The 24297-nt window shown below is 49.9% G+C and overlaps 2 protein-coding genes across 11 annotated transcripts in view; both read left to right on the top strand.

The window, feature by feature from the left end:
* MAX (MYC associated transcriptional regulator X) overlaps positions 1–1491 on the top strand; it is a 163364-nt gene extending 161873 nt beyond the window's left edge. For 3 of the 6 annotated variants that reach the window (XM_068133785.2, XM_078767095.1, XM_068133758.2), the window contains one exon: positions 819–1491. In XM_068133785.2, the coding sequence (XP_067989886.1) occupies positions 819–997 (179 nt within the window). In that variant the 3' untranslated portion in view covers positions 998–1491. Of the gene's footprint in view, positions 1–815 lie in introns of all 6 variants that reach the window. The other 3 variants (XM_068133748.2, XM_068133776.2, XM_068133766.2) reach the window with 1 other exon arrangement.
* Positions 1492–1803: 312 nt separating this feature from the next.
* Positions 1804–24297, top strand: part of GPHN (gephyrin) — a 327486-nt gene continuing 304992 nt past the window's right edge. For all 5 annotated transcript variants that reach the window (XM_078767069.1, XM_078767054.1, XM_078767066.1 and 2 more), the window contains exon 1: positions 1804–2077. In XM_078767069.1, the coding sequence (XP_078623195.1) occupies positions 2014–2077 (64 nt within the window). In that variant the 5' untranslated portion in view covers positions 1804–2013. The remainder of the gene's footprint in view (positions 2078–24297) is intronic.

Here is a 24297-nt window from a genome sequence, read left to right as displayed (position 1 = left end):
AGTTGTGCTGACGTTGCTTCCAGAGGCAGTTTAGAACTCGGTCTTGAGTGGCAACCGAGAACAAACGATTTTTACGAGCTTCAGCACTCTGCAGTCCCGTTCTATGAGCTTGTGTGGCCTACCACTTCGCAGCTGAGCTATTGTTGCTCCGAGACGTTTCCACTTCACAATAACAGCACTTCCAGTTGACCAGGGCAGCTCTAGCAGGGCAGAAATTTGACGAACTGACTTGTTGGAAAGGTGGCATCCTATGACGGTGCCACGTTGGAAGTCACCGAGTTCTTCAGTATGGTCCATACAGCTGCCAATGTTTATTTATGGAGATTGCATGGCTGTGTGCTTGATTTATATATACCTGTCAGCAATGGGTGTGGCTGAAACAGCCGAATCCACTAATTAGAAGTGGTGTCCGCATACGTTTGGTCATGTAGTGTATGTTCAAGGTTTGAATGTACAGGCAAAAACTTGTATTTTGTTCTGTTTCAAATTTGGCACATTTGTCACTTCACTTCTGCTGTGTTTGATGCACCACAAAATGTTGCTGTGGATGTCACCCCCTTGCTCTTTTGACGAAGAAGCTTGTTCTCTTTTTATTATTACTGTATTGTTGTTGCAAAAGTTATAAATGCTCTTTGGAAAGCTCGGTTTCAAAAAGTTAAGTTCTTATCTGCCATCCTGTCGAGTTGCACACTAATTGGGCTGGTTCTATTCCACCCCTCGTTCAAATGTTTGTGGACAACTTTGATATTCTGTCCGCGTTACGTAGCATTTTCTGATTACTCGTCTTTTTTGTTTTCCGCCTTGAACCCCCAAAGCAGTGAGGGCACTGGAAAAGATCAGGGGCGGAAAGCAACAGGGTGGCACCACAGGAGCTTCCGGCAGCGGCGGCAGCTACGGGGGCACACGGACACAGTTCGACCAAGGATCGAGCTCCGAGTCTGAGCCTGAGACCAAAGAACTTACAGGTCGGAAGAAGCTGCGAACGGAGGCGCGTTGAAGGGGACAACCCGCACAGCGTATCATCGTCTGGCCAGGCAGCCACGTGGATGGGAGGGGCAAATGATGGTCAAGCAACCAACCCCAGGGGGTCAGCAGTTCACCTGGCTGTACTTTTAACAACCCTTTCATTTTGTTTTTTCTTGGGACAGTTCTAATGTAATTACTGCAGAATTTGAGGGAAGCAAGGAGAGCAGGAATTCTGTTATCGTTTTCGTGAATCTTCACCCAATTTTTGCACATTGTGGAGCAATTGCAACAGAATTAGCTTCTTCACAAATCAATTGTTCTTAATGGCTTTTTTCCCCCCGTTATTTCTAACCTTTCACTGTCGAGTTTGACTCCTGTACCGTTTTTAAAATGACTGGCATAATTCACCAGATATGAACCATTTTTACATGTTGCTTCTCCCCTGCACTGTTTTTGTTTTAAAGGGCTTTCAGGGGTTTGGACATTTCTATCTTCTTCCTCTTTTTTTTTTTTTTTTTTTTTTTTTATAACGTTTGTCCGAAATGTTGCTTGGGCTATTTGTTGTTGTTTTTTATAGAAGGTTGCTTATGCCCCCTGTATCTGGCTTGCAGAAGGAAGGAAAAGCAATGGTTTACAGTCCCATCCTTCCTGTGATGTAAATATACTGGGCGTGACCCCACCTTTCTGCTTTGTGGGTCATGCCCGTCCCCCTCCCACCCACGAATAAATTTTTTTTTTTTGGTCCCACAAGTGGAGGGTGCAGGGTCACTCGTTTATTACGTTAAGTTCAGCAGTTCCTTGTTCTCGTAAATAATTCCACTCGTTCATCGGAATCTTGGGTGCTCCGTGTTCGCGCGTTCAGAGAGGAGTTCCGGTGGAGTAAATATCGAGGACATGAAGTGCCGCCGCCGTGGGTGCGCAGGCTGAGCGCGCGGGAGACAGGGGCACGTTCGCCGGCGCGTGATTGGGTGGCGTGCGCCGTGTGACGTGCTGTGCGTGCGCGAGGCCGTGCGGTGCGGGCGCTCTCGCTCGCGCGGGGCCGTGAGGATGGCTGCGGACGGGCAGGTGTTGTACAACCACAGCCTGCAGATCCGCGTCGGAATCCTTACCGGTAAGGACCTGGACATACGTGCGTCTGCGGCCTGAACGTCTCTTCGTTGCCGGGGCTAGATCTGCGGAGGTTGTTTGCTAATATCACAGGCTCTGCGCATCAAAGGTTGGGGAGGGAGAGTGGGTGCTGAGTGCTCGCTCCGGCAAGGGGGGCGAAGGGGATTAATTTATGACCGTAAGCCGTAAGGGCAGGACGTGAACACCATCGTTGACGGTTCGTTTGAATATTGTGCGATGGTGGCGACGACACCTCCATAAATGATCCTTTTTTTTTTTCTTCCCCTGTCAACACTTATGTTGGGAGGAGGGGTTGGGGGTAATTAGAGACGCTCTGGTAACCGGTCAACTTTCAAATTATTATCATTGTAGTTATCATTACCGTTGTAGTTATTCCCCTTGGCCTGTGTGATGTTTTTTTTGCGAGGGTATAAATGGGGCTGGTCCGTCGCTCTTGGGCTTCGCTGCTCGGGGAAGAGAGGAAATGAAAAAGCAAAGGAGAATGAGATCTGATCCTTGCGAATGCGGTTAAAGCGAGAGCTGGTGCGTGGTACTGGTACCTGCTGGGTGCCGGCGGTGAAAACATCGATCGTTCGTGTGTCAGGGGTTTGTGGGCGATCGGCAATCACCCCACCTTCCCTCGCCCCGCCGTTCAGGTATCGGTCACGTGACGCGGTCGTAAATCCCGCCGGTCGTTCGACACGGAGCCGTTTCTCACTGACTGACTGCGCGCCAGATTATTGGGATCCTCTGGGGAAAGCACGAAAATGATTTTCTCCCATTCTGTCGCTTTCGTTTTGCATCCCGTCGGCTCTCGTTCCTGCATTGTATTTTTAAACAATCGCTGAACTGAATTACTGATGTACCGGTAATAATATTCATCACTGACACTGGTGAACTGCAATGGAGAAGCTGCGCTGTTGGGGCCTCGGATTGTGAGCCGTGAGCGTGCTGTGACAGCCGTGAGCGTGCTGTGAGTGAGCCATGAGCGTGTTGTGAGTGAGCCATGAGCGTGCTGCGAGTGAGCCATGAGCGTGCTGTGAGCATGCTGCGAGCGAGCGAGCGTGTTGTGAGTGAGCCATGAGCGTGCTGAGAGCGAGCGTGTTGTGAGTGAGCCATGAGCGTGCTGTGAGTGAGCCATGAGCGTGTTGTGAGTGAGCCATGAGCGTGCTGCGAGCGAGCGTGTTGTGAGTGAGCCATGAGCGTGCTGCGAGCGAGCGTGTTGTGAGTGAGCCATGAGCGTGCTGTGAGCATGCTGCGAGCGAGCGTGTTGTGAGTGAGCCATGAGCGTGCTGAGAGCGAGCGTGTTGTGAGTGAGCCATGAGCGTGTTGTGAGTGAGCCATGAGCGTGTTGTGAGTGAGCCATGAGCGAGCTGCGAGCGAGCGTGTTGTGAGTGAGCCATGAGCGTGTTGTGAGTGAGCCATGAGCGTGCTGTGACTGAGCCATGAGCGTGCTGTGACTGAGCCGTGAGCGTGCTGTGAGTGAGCCGTGAGCGTGCTGTGAGTGAGCCGTGAGCGTGCTGCGAGCGAGCGAGCGTGTTGTGAGTGAGCCATGAGCGAGCGTGTTGTGAGTGAGCCATGAGCGTGCTGTGAGTGAGCCATGAGCGTGTTGTGAGTGAGCCATGAGCGTGCTGCGAGCGAGCGTGTTGTGAGTGAGCCATGAGCGTGCTGCGAGCGAGCGTGTTGTGAGTGAGCCATGAGCGTGCTGTGAGCATGCTGCGAGCGAGCGAGCGTGTTGTGAGTGAGCCATGAGCGTGCTGAGAGCGAGCGTGTTGTGAGTGAGCCATGAGCGTGTTGTGAGTGAGCCATGAGCGTGTTGTGAGTGAGCCATGAGCGTGCTGCGAGCGAGCGTGTTGTGAGTGAGCCATGAGCGTGCTGTGAGTGAGCCATGAGCATGCTGCGAGCGAGCGTGGTGAGTGAGCCATGAGCGAGCCACGAGTGTGTTGTGAGTGAGCCATGAGCGTGCTGCGAGCGAGCCATGAGCATGCTGCGAGCGAGCGAGCGTGTTGTGAGTGAGCCATGAGCGTGTTGTGAGTGAGCCATGAGCGTGCTGCGAGCGAGCCATGAGCGTGCTGCGAGCGAGCGTGTTGTGAGTGAACCATGAGCGTGTTGTGAGTGAGCCATGAGCGTGCTGCGAGCGAGCGACCGTGTTGTGAGTGAGCCATGAGCGTGTTGTGAGTGAGCCATGAGCGTGCTGCGAGCGAGCGAGCGTGTTGAGCGTGCTGTGAGCGAGCCACGAGCGTGCTGCGAGGGAGCGTGTTGTGAGCGAGCCATGAGCGTGCTGTGAGTGAGCCATGAGCGTGTTGTGAGTGAGCCATGAGCGTGTTGTGAGCGAGCCATGAGCGTGCTGTGAGCGAGCCATGAGCGTGTTGTGAGTGTGCTGAGAGTGATCCATGAGCATGTTGAGTGAGCGTTCCGCGAGCGAGCCATGAGCACGTGAGTGAGCATGCCTTGTAAGGATGGACGTAAGTGAGCTATGAGCGTGCCGTGAGTGAGCCATGAACATGTGAGTGAGTCATGAACATGTGAGTGAGCGAGCCATGAGCATGTTGTGTGTGAGCGTTTCATGAGCGTGTTGTGAGCGAGCCATGAGCATCTTGTGTGTGAGCGTGTCATGAGTGTGCTGTGAGCGTGCCCTGAACGTTCCCTGAGTGAGCATGCCGTGAGTGAGCCATGAACACGTCATGAGTGAGCTGTGTGCAGCATGACGTATGCGTGGAATGGTGGTGTGAAGCGTGTTCTGCACAATCTTTTATACCTCTTTGGCAGACCAATGAACACCTCACCACCTATTATAATAATAACACCAAGCCCTGAAGAAAATTGAATTTGGAAAAAAGGGGAAAACGTCACAGCAACATTTTAGCAAAGAAAGGTACTTGTTGCAACTCTCTCCCTCTCTCCAACCCCCACACCCCGGCCATGCAATGACGTAGGAAGTGGGGGACAGGTGCCCCTCACCCCCCGCCTCCTAACCTTTGAAAGTGGGTTGGCCTCATATGTACCATGATTCCCCTTCAACTTCCCACACTCAACTGCCCATGAATGTTAATATGCAGTTTCTTAGAAAAAGTGGAAGAATGAATAGTTATATTACCCTATTTATAATTAATAAATAATATTTTATTGTAACAAAATATATCATGAAAACCATTCACTTTTGCAAGACAGAGTGCCATCTGTTATGTTGTAAGCCTGGTTTTGGCTTTATGATTAAGGTGGCTGACAAGATCTTAGGGTCTTGAGTTTGAGCCCCTGTCATGCCATTGAAATAACACCAGGTGGGTTGACTTAGCCTGTCCTCCTTCCAAGGTCAGCAAAATGAGTATCAACTTACTGGTAACAGGGGTACTGCATCAGCGGCACAGCCATGCTTCCAGAAAATGATGCAACCAGCAGCCACAGGCTGCATACGAAACGCAATACCTTCTGTTGGACACGTGACTACTTGGCATCAAGTCTGTGGGGGTGTCGGGGTGATGCGCTAAAGCCCCATAGTAAGACATGCCTCTGGCGCACATGCAGTCGTGGTCGTGACCTTTTATTTATTTTTTACAACTTGTGCCCCCACTCATTTGATGTGGGGGCACAAGTTGTAAAATATCACATTATAAAAAACTGTTTTGTAAAAAAGTTGTAAAAAAAAAAAATATAAAATTACTGTTCTCAACAATTACTGTTGTGAAAGAATACTGTTCTCCCCTTTGTTTGTCATGGGTATGCGATTCTGCCTGCAAAGTTTGGCCTCGATCTGTTCAGGCGTTTTGGAGAAAATTGGATATTAGTGTTTTTCACTCAAAACAATACGGCGACCGAACCATGTTCAGAACGGCATCATAATGACCAATAAAATATTCTATAGACCGAGTCCCTCCTATGGTGATCGAATGCATTACCCCCTGGCGGGAGTAAAAACTAAAACAATATAAAAACAATATATTTCAAATAATATAAAATTGTTTATTGTAAAACAATATGTAATTTATTGTAAAAATGTAAAAATATTAAAAAACAATATGAAAACAATATATTTTAAACAATATAAAATTGTTTATTGTAAAACAATATATAATTTATTGTAAAAATGTAAAACAATATAAAAAACAAAAACAATATGAAAACAATATATTTTAAACAATATAAAATTGTTTATTGTAAAACAATATGTAATTTATTGTAAAAATGTAAAACAATATAACAATATAAAAACAATATATTTTAAACAATATAAAATTGTTTATTGTAAAACAATATTTAATTGATTGTAAAAATGTAAAACATTATAAAAAACAAACAATATAAAAACAATATATTATCAATATATTTTAAACAATATAAAATTGTTTATTGTAAAACAATATGTAATTTATTGTAAAAATGTAAAACAATATGTATCTTCTCTTCTCGACTTGGTTATGACAAACTTCCCTGCTAATGTCTGCTGCTCTTCTTCTGCCCCAATCGGTTCTTCTGATCATGTGCTTGTTAAAGTGGACATCTCTGGCCATTCTCAGAGAGCCTCCTCAGCGTCGCCGAGTCTGGCATTTCACTCAGGCCGACTGGCACAGTCTTCAAGCAGCCATCAATCATCTGGACTGGTCTCCCATCTCCACTGCCTCTGACATCAATTCTTCCAAAGCAAACTGCTCTCTCTCATGCACAGATTTATCCCATCTCGTCTTCAGTTGTCTTACCCTTCCTCCCGTCCATGGTACACTGAATCTTGTGGTGAGGCAGTTGCCCTGAAACAACTTGCCTTTGCCTCTTGGAAGGCTAATCCAACTGAAGGCAATCTCAGTTCCTTCCACCAAGTTCGGAACAAGTGTGTGTCTACCCTCAGGAGTGCCAGGAAGCACTATCTCTCCGCACTCAAGAAGGAACTCTCAAACCTGTCTCCTTCCTCCAAATCCTGGTGGCGTCTGGTCAAATCCGTTTCTGGTGTTTGTTCCCCCTCCATCCCCTCCCTTACCTCAAATGGCTACACAGTTGACACCGCACGTGACAAAGCCGAATGCCTCAACCCTGTATTTGCCTCAAAATCTTGAGTCCCAAACCCATCTCTCTCTGTTCCCACCTTACCCAGTCGAACCCAACTGCTCCTGGACTCTGTGTCCTTCTCTCCTGACAAGGTGGAGGAGTTTTTGTCAAACCTCGACTCTGATTCTGCAACTGGACCAGACGGCATCAGCCCACGGGTCCTAAAATCCTGCTCTGCCGCTCTATCTCACCCTCTCTCTGTTCTTTTCACCCTCTCTTTTGCTCAAGGTCATCTGCCAGCATCCTGGAAATCAGCAAACATTACCGCTTTACACAAAAAAGGTGCTAAAACAGATCCTTGCAACTACAGATCAATCAGCCTGCTCCCAATTATCAGCAAAGTCATGGAATCCATCATTGCTTCGGATATCAAATCCTTCCTCTTCTCCAATGTCTTGATCTCCGATCATCAATTTGGATTCAGACCTGGTCATTCTACTCTGGACATGCTGCTTCTGCTGTCTCAACAATGGATGGAGGTCCTCAATGCCAAACAGGAAATCAGAGCCGTCGCCGTTGACATATCACGTGCCTTCGATACGGTCTGGCACCCAGCTCTGCTCACCAAACTCTCCTCCGATGGTATCCATGGAAATCTCTATGCATGGCTTGCGGACTTCCTCTCTGGTCGTAGACAACGTGTGGCCCTGAATGGATTTCTCTCATCTCCCCTTCCTGTTCAGGCTGGAGTTTCCCAAGGCAGTGTTCTGGGCCCTGTGCTTTTTCTGGTCTTTATCAATGATCTCTCCGACTCTGGAAAATCCTCTCTATCTCTTTGCTGATGACTCCACTCTCTGCCGCTCCATTCCTCTTCCCTCAGATCGGCAGTCTGCAGCGTCCTCACTCTCTGAAGACCTGGACAAAATCACAGACTGGTCAAACAAGTGGAACATGTCTTTCAATCCTGACAAATCTCACACTCTTACTATGTCTCTCCGAAAAGATCGACTGGACAACCCTCCCAGCCACTTTCTCAACAATCCTCTCCAAGAAGTTCTGTCGCTCAAGCTTTTGGGTCTCACTATCTGCCATGATCTTTCTTGGGAAAACCACATTTCCAAGCTGGCCTCCAAAGCCAGTCGCCGACTGGGCATCCTCCGTCGTGCGAAGTCCTTCCTCGGCACACCTGAGCTCCTCACCACATACAAGGCTTTCATCCGCAGCTCAATGGAATACTGTTCTCCCCCTATGGGCCGGTGCTCCTGCCTCACACCTAGCTCGGCTTCACGCTGTTGAAACCAAAGCTTTCAGAATCATTGGACTCTCCCGTGATGAAGCGATCTCCGAGGGCCTTTCACTCACTCACCGCAGACAGGTAGGTGGTCTTTCTGTCTTCTACCGACTCCTCTCCGGCCTTGCTCCCCCAGCTCTCTGTGCTTTGTCCCCCAAATATTCCTACAGGTCGCACAAGATCTGCCAGCAACCCTCTGATGGTTAAACTGCCGAAATCTCGGCTCTCTGCTCACCTTCACTCTTTCATTCCTCTTTTCTCCCACCTCTGGAACAAACTCCCACACTCCCTTCAATCCCACTCCTCCCTCCAGGTCTTTAAAACAGCTGTTCACCACCATCTCTTATCTTTCCCCATCCAAAACCTTGATCTTTTCGACCCCCACTAATTCACCCCAGATCCACCTTGTTTTTAAATTCCAACTTCGTTCCTGGAAGTCCCGGCAGTATCCATATGTTTTATACCTCTCCCACCCCCCCACCCCCTTCCCATGCCGCCCCTCCCCCAAAAGCCCTCTCCCTCCCACAGATCTCTCGATGTCCCTGCTCTCAGATGTTGTGTTTGTGTTCCTCCCCCTCTCGCCCCATCTTGTCTACCGCTCCCCATGTTATATGTTTTATGTGTCGGTTTGTCTTTCTGTGTGATTAATGTTAGCTCTTTCACGAGCCTCGATCTTGTATACAAACAAAATTAAAAAAATATATATATATATTTTTATATATATATATATATTTATATATATAAAAAAAATAATATAATTTTGATATATATATAAACAAAAACAATATATTTTAAACAATATAAAATTGTTTATTGTAAAACAATATGTAATTTATTGTAAAAATGTAAAACAATATAAAAAACAATATATTTTAAACAATATACAGACTTGGCATTTCATATGGAATATTTTTTTTGTGGGGGTGAACTTACTTTTCAAGATGACTTCGAACCAAAAGTTCATTGGAATTATGTTGAAATTATTCTAGATTTTGTTAATGTGACCTTTAAAAGAAACAAAAACCACATTTGACCTTTCGAAGCAAATAAATTGATCCTTGAAAGTGATGTAAACTGATATGGAACTCAATTCACGGACAGTACTGTGTTAAACTTCTGTACGTTTTCCAGAAGTATCTCTTTATTTTGCACATTAGCCAAATTTTTTTTTAACAAAAACAAAAGTTAAATTACGACTGGGATTACGGACAGTAAAATGACAGTTCAGTACTTCGTGTAACCCCCACGAGTATTCAGGAGAGCATGTACACGTTGAGGCATGCTGTTCACGAGATTTGCCAAGGTTTGGACAGGAATCGCTTGCCATGCAGTGACAATAGCCTCCTGTAATTCATGCACAGAGGTGGGCTGCTGGTCCAAGTTGTCGATTTGACGCGTTAATTCTGCCCACAAGTTCTCTATCGGATTCATATCCGGGGACATGGCAGGCCACTCCATATGCTCTACACCACGGTCAGAAAGAAAGTGTTGGATCATGCGAGCACGACGAGGCCGTGCATTGTCATCTTGGAAGACAAAGTTTCCTCGAAAGGCTGCACGAGCAAATGGAAGCAATGTTTCTTCCAGAATGGCCCTGTACTTGAACTGGTTCAGGTTTCCATTCAGAACAACCAGGTCAGTTTTGCCACCTGCATGAAAAGCAGCCCAAATGGTCACCCCACCACCTCCAGCTTGGACTCTTGGCACTATACAATCTTCATTGTAGGCTTCATGCACTTGTCTGCGCACTCTGACACGGCCATCTTGACGATAGACCAGAAATCTAGACTCGTCACTGAAGATCACGTGATTCCACTGTCCTGTCTGCCATTGACGGTGCTCTCTGGCCCACTGCAATCGGCGCTGGCGGTGTTGTCTGGTCAGGCGTGGCTTTGTCACGGGACGCTTGGCCTGATAGCCTGCTTGAACCAGTCGTTGGTTGACTCACCTTCTGGATACAGGCACATTTGTCAGTTGCTGCCACTCAGCCCTAAGCCGATTAGCTGACTTGGTATGGTCATTGCGGACTAACCGGTGCAGCTGGCGATCATCCCTCCCTGTGGTTCTGCGGGGATGTCCTGGCCTCGGTATTGGAGTAGGGACACCCCTCTGAGCATTTCGTTTCAGGATCTTTGACACCTGACCTTGAGTGATGCCATACTGCCGAACAATAGCACGCTGTTTCATGCCGGAATTTCGTAAAGCCACCACTCCATGACAAACAGCATTGTCGAGTTGAAAGACCATCTCCAGAGGAAGCGGCAATAACTTTTGTAAACGTGCAGCAGTTGTTTTCCACTAATACAGAATGCATCAACCCTTATATACCCGATTGTGAAGCCAATCGTCAAATGTACCTGTCCGTACATTTTGTCACGCCACCTGTGATATAATCCTGTTATTGACTTCTTGCTGTGACAGACAATCAGTGACATGGTTCTTTTTAACAAATAAATCACCAAAGTGTAAAAGAAACTCACCAGATTGATATACTGAGTTCAGAAAGTAAACCCAAGTCAAGAAAAAAAAGATATTCCATATTAAATGCCAAGTCTGTATTTTAAACAATATTAAATTGTTTATTGTAAAACAATATGTAATTCATTGTAAAGATGGGAACCGGAAGTTCTGCAAAGCTCATCACCATTGTGTATCATTCCTTTGACAAGCCAGAGCCCAACATCAAGCCTACCTGTGGTCAAGTCTCTCACCATCTTCCAAAGCCTGGTTTTAGCTGCTCATGTCTGTCTCGAGTGCACATTCCCCTTTCTATATTTTCACCCCTAAAGGATGCAGTCATGCTGAGTCCTGTTCTCCACTATGGATGTGTGCCCCAGCATCACATAGTCTCTCCTGGATTCTGTGGAATCTAAAACTCTCAGAATTATTGGAATCTCCTGTGATGAGGCCAAAAGGCATGTTGCTTTCACATCACAAGCAGGTCAGTGGTCTCTGTTTTGTACCGCATCTTCTCCAATATTGCTCTGTCTGCTCTGTCTTTCAACCCTATCTATCTACTCCACGATGCACTCAATTCTTCCAGTTACCCACTCCTGGTTAAACTTCCAAAATCCAAGCTGACTGGACCCATCAACTCTTTCATTGCTCACTTTTCCAATCCACTGAGCCACCTTCCTGAGGCTGTTCTTTCTCATTCTTCCATTCAGGGCTTTAAGCAAGCATGCACTGCCATCTCTTGTCATCCCCAATTCTGTCCCATGATCTTTATTGCCCCATTTCTTAACCCAGCCATTTTACTTACTTTCCTCCGTTTCATCTTTTCATGTTCAATCATTCATTTGATGTTTGGCTCGCTGTCGTTTCTACCTTGCTCTTCCGTAATCATAACCCTCACTCCTGTAAAATGAAAAATAACTAGAATTGCCACTTTATAACTGCTGGCAGTGATGACCGGTTTCCTCCGCCTCTCCACTTTCATACAACCCCGCTTTCATTGGGCACGCTTTAATTGGACATGCTTTGATACAACCCCGCTTTGATACAACCCCGCTTTGATACAACCCCGCTTTGATACAACCCCGCTTTGATACAACCCCGCTTTGATACAACCCCGCTTTGATACAACCTCCCTTTGATACAATCCCGCTTTGATACAACCCCGCTTTGATACAACCCCGCTTTCATCATAATTAAAGCCTTCGATACGGTCTGGCACCCCGCTCTGCCCACCAAACTCTCCTCCTTTGGTATCCATGGAAATCTCCACGCATGGCTGGCGGATTTCCTCTCTAGTCATAGTCAACGTGTGGCCCTGAATGGGTTTCTCTCATCTTCTCTTCCTGTTCAGGCTGGAGTTCCCCAAGGCAGTGTTCTGGGCCCTGTGCTTTTTCTGGTCTTCATCAATGATCTCTCTGACTCTCTTGAAAATCCACTCTATCTCTTTGCTGATGACTCCACTCTCTGCCGCTCCATTCCTCATCCCTCAGATCGGCAGTCTGCAGCCTCCTCACTCTCTGCAGACCTGGACAAAATCACAGACTGGGCAAACAAGTGGAACATGTCTTTCAATCCTGACAAATCTCATACTCTTACGATGTCTCTCCGAAAAGACCGACTGGACAACCCTCCCATCTACTTTCTGAATAATCCTCTCCAAGAAGTTCTGTCACTCAAGCTTTTGGGTCTCACTATCTGCCATGATCTTTCCTGGGAAAACCACATTTCCAAGCTGGCCTCCAAAGCCAGTCGCCGACTGGGCATCCTCCATCGTGCGAAGTCCTTCCTTGGCATACCTGAGCTCCTCACCACATACAAGGCTTTCATCCGCAGCTCAATGGAGTACTGCTCTCCCCTCTGGGCTGGTGCTCCTGCCTCACACCTAGCCCGTCTTCACGCTGTTGAAACCAAAGCGTTCAGAATCATTGGAATCTCCCGCGATGACGCTATCTCCGAGGGCCTTTCACTTAATCACCGCAGGCAGGTTGGTGGTCTTTCCGTCTTCTACCGACTCCTCTCCGGCCTTGCTCCCCCAGCTCTCTCTGGGCTCTGTCCCCCAAATATTCCTGCAGGTCGCACAAGATCTGCCTGCAACCCTCTTTTGGTTAAACTGCCATAATCAAGACTCTCTGCTCACCTTCACTCCTTCATTCCTCTTTTCTCCCACCTCTGGAACAAACTCCCTCACTCTCTTCAATCCCACTCCTCCCTCCAGGTCTTTAAAACGGCTGTTCACCACCATCTCTTATCTTCCCCAATCCAAAACCTTGATCTTTTCTACCCCCGCTAATTTCACCCCAAATCCACTTTTTTGAGCTGACTTTTGTCTTCTTTCCTGGAAGTCCTTGGTGTCCATGCGTTTTATACCTATCCTGCCTCCCCCCAGGCCCTCTCCCTCCAAAAACATCTCCCGATGTCCCTGCTCTCAAATGTTGTGTTTGTGTGCTTCCTCCCCTTCTCTCCCCATGTTGTCGACCGCTCCCCTTTTTATATACTTTGTTTGCTTGTTTGTTTGATTTGTTTGTTTGATAAATGTTAGCTCTTTCACGAGCCTCGACTCTGCATACAAAAAAAAAGAAAAAGAAAAAAAAAGTAAAGTAAACAATATAAATAAATAAAAACAATATCTTTTACAAATATATTGTAAAATATGTGATACAGACATACAACTGTATCCTAAAAGCACATTCCTATTTGATGACATTCCTGTGTCGGACAGGTTAATCGATATATCACCAGATTCTAATGATCTCGATATTACTAACTTATAAGCAATTTCTCTTGGAATCCAGCTGAAGCATACATTATTAACATGTCTGCTGATTTAGGAACTTACAGCTGCTCAAGGCGAATATGGGAAGAGGCCAGGCCTCACACAGCTCTTGACTCGCTAAACCTTCGCTGACGCGGCACAGCACCACCGACACCGTGCTGTTTTTACCATGGATGGGGAATTCTGAATCTATGAGACGGAACCGGCCACGAGTTTGGACGCCACCGTCGGGGGACTCCGTGATATCCGAGCCAAGGAGACGCGAGTCGCTGCACCGGAGTTGGAATCAGTTTAATGTCCTGACATGTGGGACTGTACTTTATCTCAAAGTCTTTCTCCGGAATCTGCTTTTTGAAATTGACTAAAAAAAAAAAGAGTGGAACGCTGCATTTCATCCTTGGCACTTTCTGTTCGGTGCAATAAAGGGAAGGGGGTATATCTCAGGCTGCACGTCGAGCGGTCATATATTAAAAGGAGGGGTTACCTGTCTGGAAGCATTTGCATTTGGGTGCAAGACTGGGACATGGGTGAGATGATGAACCCTGGCGTCACATGAAGTGTATGGTGGAAAGGTTAAGGAATTATTTTTAGGTAGAATGCAGCATTTCTATCATTCTTTTCTCTTTATTCTTCCCTCTTTCTCTCTCTCCCCCTCCTCCTCGTTCATTCCCTTGCTTATGTTCAACGGTACCCCACTCTCATTTCATATTCTGCTGTTTCGGAGCATCAGTGCTGTCTAAGCAGTTTCTTAGCAAGTGTTATACTGGGTGGTTTTCCATTGTCTTCCCTGCATTAATTAGAGCAATTTGGAATGTGTTCATTGTGCAGGCGATAGCTCGCCTATTCTTCGCAAAGGACACCGTGGAATCTTTAACATCCACCAACAACCAGTGCTGACGGACGGGTCCTCTGGCTCAACATCCTCCTGACGGAGAGCGCATACATTTTAATTTTTTTGGGGATACAGAGTGTCCCAATACCTTAGCCCCCCCCCCCCCCCCCCTGCCCAGCCCAACGTAGGAGAGTTAGGGAGAAACCATGAATAGGGGTAAAAAGCTTTATTATTCGACAACTCGTGCACAGTTTCAAAGCTTTGCTTCAATATTTGGTGTGCCGACCGAACTGCCTCCAAACGCGCGGGGTAGGATTCCAAGAGAGACACAAACAAGTCACGATCGAACTCCATTTCTTCGAGGACGTTAGTCAAAGCAGTGAGAAGCTCTTCCATGGTGTTCTGGAGGCGTTGTTCAACTCTGTCCTTGAGTATCGCCCCCAAATGTTCACAGGCGTTGAGGTCAGGCGATGCTCCCGGCCACTCATCGTTTCTGAAAAAATCGACCTTGTTCGCCTTCAGAAGATTCTGGGTCGCCAGTGCGCTCATGCACGGGGCTCGGTCGTGCAGAAACGTGGTCTCCTTGATGCTGAGGACATTTTCTGGGTTCCGTAAGAACGGAATAACATGGTGGGGTCAGCACAACGTCTCGGAGGTATTTGCCGTCCCATGATTGCCCTTGCTCTTTGATGACCCACATCAGCCTTTTCGCTGTAAACATCAAGAAGACGCCAACGCACCGTGCTGTCTTCGATTTCTCTCTAATCTTGAGTTCTTGTGGAATGTCATCATTGTGAAGAGCCCAAATTCTGTCGTTCTGGAAGTTGGGACGTCGAGCCTCATAAATGAAAAATTCATGAGAAGGGGTCAGGAAAAGAAAATCATCAGAGGTCCACTCGCTCAAAAACTCACAGAACCACATTCGATGCTCGACGTTCTTCTCCGTCAGCTTCGGTGTTGGAATTTGGTGAAAAGCCTTTGCGCCAATGGACTGAAGGAACCTGTGGATACTTGATAAGCTCTTCTTCTTCCCTCGAACCCGTTCAATCTCCTTTTGGAGCCCTCGAATGCTTTTCTTCTCCTTGGCAAGCGACTCAATGATGATATCCCTGCTTTCCTGAAACAAACATTGTGCTGTCTGTTCGGGCCGGCTGTCCATCTTGCAATCGAAGGGATCACGGTTCCAATTGCGTTTGACGAAGTCCTCAGACCTGTTCAGGTACTTGGCAACCCAGGATCGGGATATGGTTCCCGGCGTCTGATCCATGGCGACTCGGAACGCGATAGCCATGATGCGGCATATCTACCTTTTCTTCTCGGAATCACCCGACCACGACATCACTTCACAAAATCTGCAACAGAACAAGAAAGGCTCATTAGATCATTATGAAATTTGGTATTTGAGATGTCAAATGAATGATCCTTCCCGCTATATGCCCGCCATTGTACAGTGGCGACCCAGTAGAGCTGGGCAGGGGGGGGGGGGCAAAGTGTTGGGGCACCCTACAAGACCGAGGCTCGTGAAAGAGCTAACATCAATCACAAAAATGACAAACGGACACACAAAACATATAATAAAGGGAGCGGGAGACAAGATGGGGAGAGAGAGGGAAGCACACAAGTACAACAGCAGAGATCAGGGACAACGGAAGATCCGTGGGAGGGCGAGGGCTGTGGCGGTGGGTGGGGGTGGGGGGGTGAAGGTATAAAACACATGGACACTGCTAGAACTTCCAGGAAAGAAAGAAGTCGGGATTTCCAAAAAAAAAAAGTGGATCTTGGGTGAATTAACGGGGGTAGAAGAGATCAAGGTTTTGGATGGGGGAAGACAAGAGATGGTGGTGAACAGCTGTTTTAAAGACTTGGAGGGAGGAGTGGGATAATGAATGAAAGAGATAACATTAATAAATCTCCCTGCATGAAAACACCAACATGGCAGTTTATTGCTAGCTGTGCTGAGATTTGAACCCAGGTTGGACAGTTTGAAGGCCAAAGCTATCTTGCCAGCACTAAATGCCCTGCAATCAGGATGTTGCCTTGTCACTTTGTTCTTCCATGGGCCGAGATTTTGTGTTCAAAAATAATGACATGAATGTATTATATAAAACATATTTTGAGATGATGTAAGGAATGAATAGAAATGTGAAATCAAGCTTATTTAATCATTACATGAGCACATTGGTCTTGCTTTTTGGAAAGGGAGGAAAAATTTTCGATTTATCTATCTGCAGTGCCTTCAGAAAGTATTCACACCCCTTGACTTTTTAATATTTTGTTGTGTTACAGCCTGAATTTAAAATGGATTAAATTAAGATATTTGTGTCACTGATCTACACATAATATCCCCATAAATGTCAATGTGGAATTATTTTTTACTTGCAATGGTACCCGCCCTATGGGCGGGGCTTCAATTGGCAAGCCCAAATGAAAAGGCAAAATATCACAAATTGAAGGCTATTTTTATTTTAAACGATTCATATAAACATCCACTGAATCATATCACATGCAAATCATCAAAATCTAAACGGTACATGGCGCCCATTTTGAAAAAAGATTGAATTCTGCAAAACGGAAGCGGCCGCTACACCTCTTTCTCAGTCGCACGTTTATGTGTGAAGAGTGCGCGCCGAATCTGTAACACGGAAGTGGCCGCTACACCTGTTTCTCAGTCGCTTTGCACACTCTGCCGTGTTACTTCGGAGCCGCACGTTTATATAGGAAGAGTTCGTCAGGAGTCGATCTACTCTCTCCTGGTACGTAGAATTTCAACAAAAGCCACATCACTGTTCATATCGGTAAATATTATTCCATCGTGTTTGGAAAAACTGGAAAATGGGAAAACTTGGAAAAATTGGAAAAACAATATAGCCTATTTTACTCCAGGTGGTCCTAGGATTACCCACCCAAAATATCGTTGCGATCGGTTCAGCCGTTTTTGCGGTACCTTCGAACGGATAGACAGACGGACAGTTGGTGAATTATAGTAAGATAGCATCATTTTTTACATAATAATTAAATATGAAAAGCTGAAATGTCTTACGTAAATAAGTATTCAACACCTTTGCTATGACGCTCCAAATTGAGCTCAGGTGCATCCAATTTCATTTCGTCATCCTTGAAATGTCTCTACAGCTTGATTGAAGGCCACCTGTGGCCAATTCAATTGATTGGCTATTATTTAGAAAGAAATACACCTTTCTATACAAGGTCCCAGAATTTAAGTGCTCGTCAGTGTAGAAACTCTACCATGAAGTCCAAGGAACTGTCCGTAGAACTCAGATAGAATTGTGAGGAGGGATATATCTGGGGAAGGGTATGAAGCAATTTCTAGATTGTTGAGAGTTCCCAAAAGTACAGTGACCTCAATCATTAGAAAATGGAAAGAATATGGAACGACCCAGACTCTTCCTAGAGCTGGCCATCTGACCAAACTCAGAAATCGGACAAGAAGGACCTTGGTCAGGGAGGTGAACAAGAACCCAATGACCAATCTAACAGAACTACAGCGGTCCTTGACTGAGATGGGAGATCCTGCCAGAAGAACAACAGTCTTTGCAGCACTTCACAAATCTAGGCTTTATGGGGGAGTTGCAGGACGGAAGCCACTCCTGAGAAAAAGGCAAGTGACAGCACACCTGGAATTTGCAAAAAGGTATGTGAAAGAAACAGAGAGCATGAGGCAAATATTCTGTGGTCTGATGAGACGAAAATTGAACTCTTTGGCCTGAATGCAAAGTGCAACATCTGGCGGAAACCGAGCACAGCTCATCATCCGTCAAACACCATATCTATCGTTAAGCATGGTGGTGGCAGCATCATGCTATATTGATGCTTTTCGGCGGCAGGGACTGGGAGACTTGTAAGGATGGACGGAACAATGAATGGAGCAAAATGCAGGCAAATTCTTGAGGAGAACCTGATTCAGAGTGCAAAAGACCTTAGACTACGGCGATGATTTACGTTACAACTGGACAATGACCCCAATCATGCAGTGAAAGCAGCACTGGAATGGCTTTAGAGCAAGACCGTGAACATCTTTGAGTGGCCCAGCCAAAGCCCAGACCTAAATCCCATTGAGAATCTGTGGAAAGTCTTGAAGATTACTGTTCACCAACACTCTCCATCCAACTTGACAGAGCTGGAGCAAATCTGCAAGGAAGAATGGGAGAAACTCCCCAAATCCACATGTGCAAAGCTGATACAGACATAAGAAGACACAGAGCTGTAATCACTGCCAAAGGCGTTTATACAAAGTATTGATTCAGGGGGTTGAATACTTATGTAAATTAGATATTTCTTTTTTTCTTTTTAAATTATTTTGTAAAAATTTATATTAAAAAGAAATCCACCTTGACATTATGGGGTATTATGTGGAGATTAGTGGCAAAAGAAATCTCAATTTTATCCATTTTAAGTTACGGCTGTAACACAACAAAATGTGAAAAAGACCGAGGGGTCTGAATACTTTCACAAGGCACTGTATACAGTCACGTGAATAAGTAAGTACACCCCGTGTAAAGTTTTGACTTTTTCAACATATTTCAACATACAGCTATTTGATCTTCATTTCAACAATATTGATAGATAAAGGTGATATTAAAGCGCGGTGTTACGCGCGCTGTTTGTAAACAAGGAGGAAGCGGACAACGCGGTAATTTGTAAGAGTCTTTATTCAAGAGCTCACTGTAACACTGAACTCTCAGGGCTGCGCGCCCTGTGTATATCGTGAGGCCACGCCTCTCTCCCGGGCGTGGCCCACCCCCACTAGGTGTGCGGGGTGATGTCACCACGTCAGTGCTTTCGTGTCCGCCACACGCGCCCCCCCAGAATCCCCGCGCACCTGAAGGGCCAGTGTGCGGGGCAAACAGATGACCCGGCCGAAGCGCCCCCTGGCGACTGGCGGCGTCTGGGATGCAGGGATGCCATCTGGGATGCCTCCGGCTGCCCCTGGGATGGGTGCAGGACCGGGGGGCGGCGTGGCGGCGGGGCTGGGCGGTGCCGGGGGTCTGCCCGCAGGGGGGCGGCCCCGACGTGGGGGTCGGGCCACTGGCGGTGGATGGTCCACGTCGAGGTGGGCTGGCTTGAAGCGGTCCACAGAAACGCGGTCAGGAGTACCGCCGATGTCCAGGGTGAAGTGCTTCACCCCGGTCTCCAGCACGCGGAAAGGCCCGTCGTACGGGGGCCGCAGTGGTGTCCGGTGGGCATCGTGGCGGACGAAGACGTACTCCGCCGTGCGAAGCTCCGGGGCGACGTGCGTCGGTGGGTACCCGTGGCGTGCCTTTGGCACCGGGGCGAACCTCTGGGCGGTCTCCTGCAGAGCGGAGCGCTGCTGTGCCGCGGACCATGGTGCCGTGGAGTCGGGGAGGAACTCGCCCGGCACCCGCAGCGGTTGCCCGAAGACCAACTCCGCCGCGGATGCGTGCAGGTCCTCCTTGGGCGCCGTCCGGAGGCCCAGCAGGACCCAGGGGAGCCTGTCGACCCAGCCGCCGTCGCGGAGGGTGGCCCGGAGCGCGGCCTTCAATGAGCGGTGAAATCGCTCACACAGGCCGTTAGCCTGGGGGTGGTAGGCCATGGTTCGGTGCAGCCGGACCCCGAGCCCCTGCGCGACCGCCCCCCAGAGCTCCGAGGTGAACTGGGGGCCACGGTCGGACGAGATGTCTGAGGGGGCGCCGAACCGGGCGACCCAGGTGGTGATGAAAGCCTGTGCGACGTCCGCCGCCATCGTCGACGCCAAGGGCACGGCCTCCGGCCACCGGGTGGTGCGGTCCACCATGGTGAGGACGTGGGTGAAACCCCGCGGGGGGGGCAGAGGTCCCACCAGGTCCACGTGGACGTGGTCAAACCGGCGTTCCGGCACCGTAAACGGGGCCAACGGGGCCTGGGTGTGCCGGTGCACCTTGGCGCGCTGGCACGCGAGGCACGTCCTGGCCCAGCCGGGGACGGCCTTCCGGAGGCCATGCCAGACAAATTTGTCGGCGATCAACCTTTGGGAGGCCCTCGCGCCTGGGTAGGACAGGCCGTGGATGGCGTCAAACACCTGGCGCTGCCAGCCCGCGGGCACGATGGGGCGAGGCCGCCCGAGGGAGACGTCGCACAAGAGGGCCGCGCCTGCGCCGTCGAACGGCACCTCGGTGACGCGGAGGCCCGTGACGGCGGTCCGCAAGGCCTGGACGTTGGGGTCAGCGGCCTGGTCCGCTGCCATCCGGGCATAGTCGATGCCGAGGTGGACTGCGTGGGCGACGGCCCGGGAAAGGCAATCCGCCACCGGGTTGGCCTTCCCCGCGACGTGCCGGATGTCCGTCGTGTACTCGGACACGGCCGAGAGGTGACGCTGCTGCCGGGCCGACCACGGCTCGGTGACCTTGCCCATCGCGAAGACCAGCGGCTTGTGGTCGACGAAGGCCGTGAATGCACGGCCCTCGAGCAGATGGCGGAAGTGCCTGACCGCCAAGTAAAGCCCGAGCAACTTGGGGTCGAAGGTACTGTAACGGCGTTCGGGCGGGCGAAGCTGCCGGCTAAAGAACGCCAGCGGTTGCCAAGCTCCACGCACCCATTGCTCGTGCACCGCGCCCACCGCGTAGTGTGAGGTGTCGGTGGTGAGGGCGATCGGCGCATCGGGCGCCGGGTGCGCGAGCATGGTGGCGTTAGCCAAGGCGAGCTTCACGCCCGTGAACGCCGCGTCCATCTGCTCGGTCCAGGTGACGTCGCCTTTGCCCGGCTTACCTAGGAGAGCTTCGTGCAGGGGGCGCAGGAGCTGGGCGATACGGGGCAGGAACCAATGGTAAAAGTTCACCATGCCCAGGAACTCCTGCAGCCCCCTGATCGTGCGGGGGTGCGGAAACCCCTTCACCGCCTCCACCTTGGCCGGCAGGGGGACGGCTCCGTGCCTGGTGACGCGGTGCCCCAGAAAATCGAGTTCGGCGACGCCGAACCGGCACTTTGCGGTGTTCACAATCAGGCCATGCTGGCCCAGGCGTTCGAAGAGCGTGCAGAGGTGGTGTAGGTGCTCTTCGCGGGACGCGCTGGCGACGAGGATATCGTCCAGGTAGACGTATACAAAATCCAAGTCGCGCAGGACACTGTCCATCAGCCGCTGGAACGCCTGAGCCGCATTCTTCAGACCGAAGGGCATCCGCAGGAATTCGAAGAGTCCGAACGGTGTGATGACCGCCGTCTTCGGGACGTCCTCCGGCCTGACGGGGACCTGATGGTAACCGCGTATGAGGTCCACCTTCGAGAAGAAGGACATGCCCGCCAAACGGGCGGAAAAGTCCTGAATGTGGGGGACAGGGTAGCGGTCGGGGGTGGTGGCGTCATTGAGACGGCGATAGTCCCCGCACGGTCGCCATCCCCCGCCGGGCTTCGGCACGATGTGCAGCGGCGACGCCCAAGCACTCTCCGAGCGCCGAACGATGCCGAGTCGCTCCAGGGTAGCGAACTCCGCTTTTGCTACCGCCAGCTTTGTCGGCTCGAGGCGGCGTGCCCGGGCGTAGACCGGTGGCCATATGGTAGGGATGTGATGGGCCACCCCATGCTTGATGGCCCCTGCCGAGAAGGTGGGCCGCGTGAGGGCCGGGAAGCCGGCGAGGTGGCGGGTGAATTTGTCCGCTGCCGGAAGCGTACAGATCAACGTGGCCGGAACCGAACCGTTCAGCAAGCCGCTTGGCAAGCCGCTCGGTGAGCCGCTCAGTGGGCTGCTCGACGAGCTGGGCAGCGCACAAGCGAGCGAGCTGAACGTCTCGGCCTGGACAAGACGTCTGTGCTTTACGTCGACCAGGAGCCCATTTGCGCACAGGAAGGCCGCGCCAAGCAATGCCATGGGCACGTCGGCGGTGACGAACGACCATCGGAAAACCTGCCCTCCGAACCGCAGAGAGAGGCAGCGTTTTCCGTACGTACGGATGGGCGTCCCGTTTGCGGCAAGCAGCGCGGGGCCCCCACCCGCGGCGTGCTTGTCCGACGTACCGGCAGGAACGACACTCACCTGCGCTCCTGTGTCGCACAGGTAACGGCGCCCGGATAAGGTGTCCGTGATGAACAGCAGGCTGTTCGAACGGCCGGCGCTCATTGCCACTATCGAGCGCCGGCCCGGGCGTTTCCCGACCTGTTGAAGGAGCATGGCGGATGACACTGTCGAGCCTTGTGGCCGAACTTGGCGTGGAACCAGCACCAGGTGGTGGAGCTGGAGGAGTGCGGCTGGCTCCGCCAGGCCGGCGGAGTTGGCGGTGTTCCCCGCGGTGGCGGTTTTCGCCTCGGCGGTGGGCGGGGCGTGGCGGCGGCCACGAGGTGCGTATCAGCATGCTGCGTATGCTGTGTAAGCTGATGCTGTGGATCAGCATCATCAGCAGCATCAGCCTCGAGGTCCGTGACGGCCGCACCGACTCTCGCCCGCGTGTCCGAAGCCGCGAAGTACCTGTCCGCCGCGGCGGCCAATGCTCTGGGTTCCGTTAGCACGGTCCCGGCCAACGCGAGGCGTACCTGTGCTGGAAGTTGGCGACGGAAAAGCGCCCGGAATAGAGAACCAGGGGCTTCATCGCCCAACAGTGACAGCATATGGTCCATTCGGACCGACGGGCGCGTGTCGCCGAGCTCGGGGAGATCCAGGAGGCGGTCGGCCCATGCGTCCTCCGTGAGGCCGAACATGGCTAGGAGCAGCCGCTTGAGTGCCTCGTACTTGTGGCCGTCCGGTGGGTGGCGAAGGACGGACACAACTCGAGCGGCCGTGCCGGGCCCGAGGGAGGCGACGACGTGGCAGTAGCGCGTGTCGTCGTGGGTGAGGCGCCGAAGCTGAAACTGGGCTTCGGCTTGGACGAACCAAACTTCGGCCTGGGCCTCCCAAAATTCGGGAAGTTTAATCGACATCGCGTTGTTGGCCATGGCAATGGCGTCGTGTTTGGAAGGATCGCTATGGCAGATCCAACGTCGAGGGTCACCAGTAAAGCGCGGTGTTACACGCGCTGTTTGTAAACAAGGAGGAAGCGGACAACGCGGTAATTTGTAAGAGTCTTTATTCAAGAGCTCACTGTAACACTGAACTCTCAGGGCTGCACGCCCCGTGTATATCCATGAGGCCACGCCTCTCTCCCGGGCGTGGCCCACCCCCACTCGGTGTGCGGGGTGATGTCACCACGTCAGTGCTTTCGTGTCCGCCACAATATAATAAAACAAATATCATGAAACATTTACATTTTGTAGTCCATTGTATAATTTAAATAAACATAAATGCAAATTTCGCATTGGGAAAAAGTAAGTACACCCTTGGCTCGAATAGGTGGTATTGCCCCGTTTGGCAGAAACAACCTCAAGTATATTATAGTTATAACTGTCTACCAGTCTCTGACATCGACTGGGAGAAATTTTTGCCCACTCCTCCATGCAGAATTCTTTCAGCTGTGCGATGTTTGAGGGGTTTCTTGCATGCACAGCTCGTTTCAAATCCCCCCACAACATCACGATTGCATTTAGATCCGGGCTTTGACTTGGCCATTCCAGAACCCTCCATTTCTTTCTTTTCAGCCATTCATTGGTGGATTTACTGGTATGTTTAGGGTCATTGTCATGTTGCAAGGTCCACCTTCGGTTGAGCTTCAACTTTCCGACAGATGGCCTCACATTATCCTCAAGCACCCTCTGGTACAATGAAGAATTCATAGTGGATTCTATGACGGTGAGCTGCCCAGGCCCTGATGCAGCAAAGCTGCCCCAAACCATAATATTTCCACCACCATGCTTTACAGTTGGTATCAGGTTCTTGTGGTCAAATGCTGCCTTTGGTTTTTGCCAAACATGTCTTCTGGTACTGGGGCCAAATAGCTCTACCTTTGACTCATCTGTCCAGAGCACATTGTTCCAGAAGTGCTGGTCTTTGCCTAGGTGTTCATTGGCAAACTTTAG

Source organism: Myxine glutinosa, chromosome 1 (genome assembly GCF_964187855.1).
Source record: "Myxine glutinosa chromosome 1, kmMyxGlut1.1, whole genome shotgun sequence".
Classification (NCBI taxonomy): Eukaryota; Metazoa; Chordata; class Myxini; order Myxiniformes; family Myxinidae; genus Myxine; species Myxine glutinosa.
The sequence above is the reverse complement of the archived record's forward strand: the minus strand, read 5'-3'. Positions and strand labels throughout refer to the sequence as shown.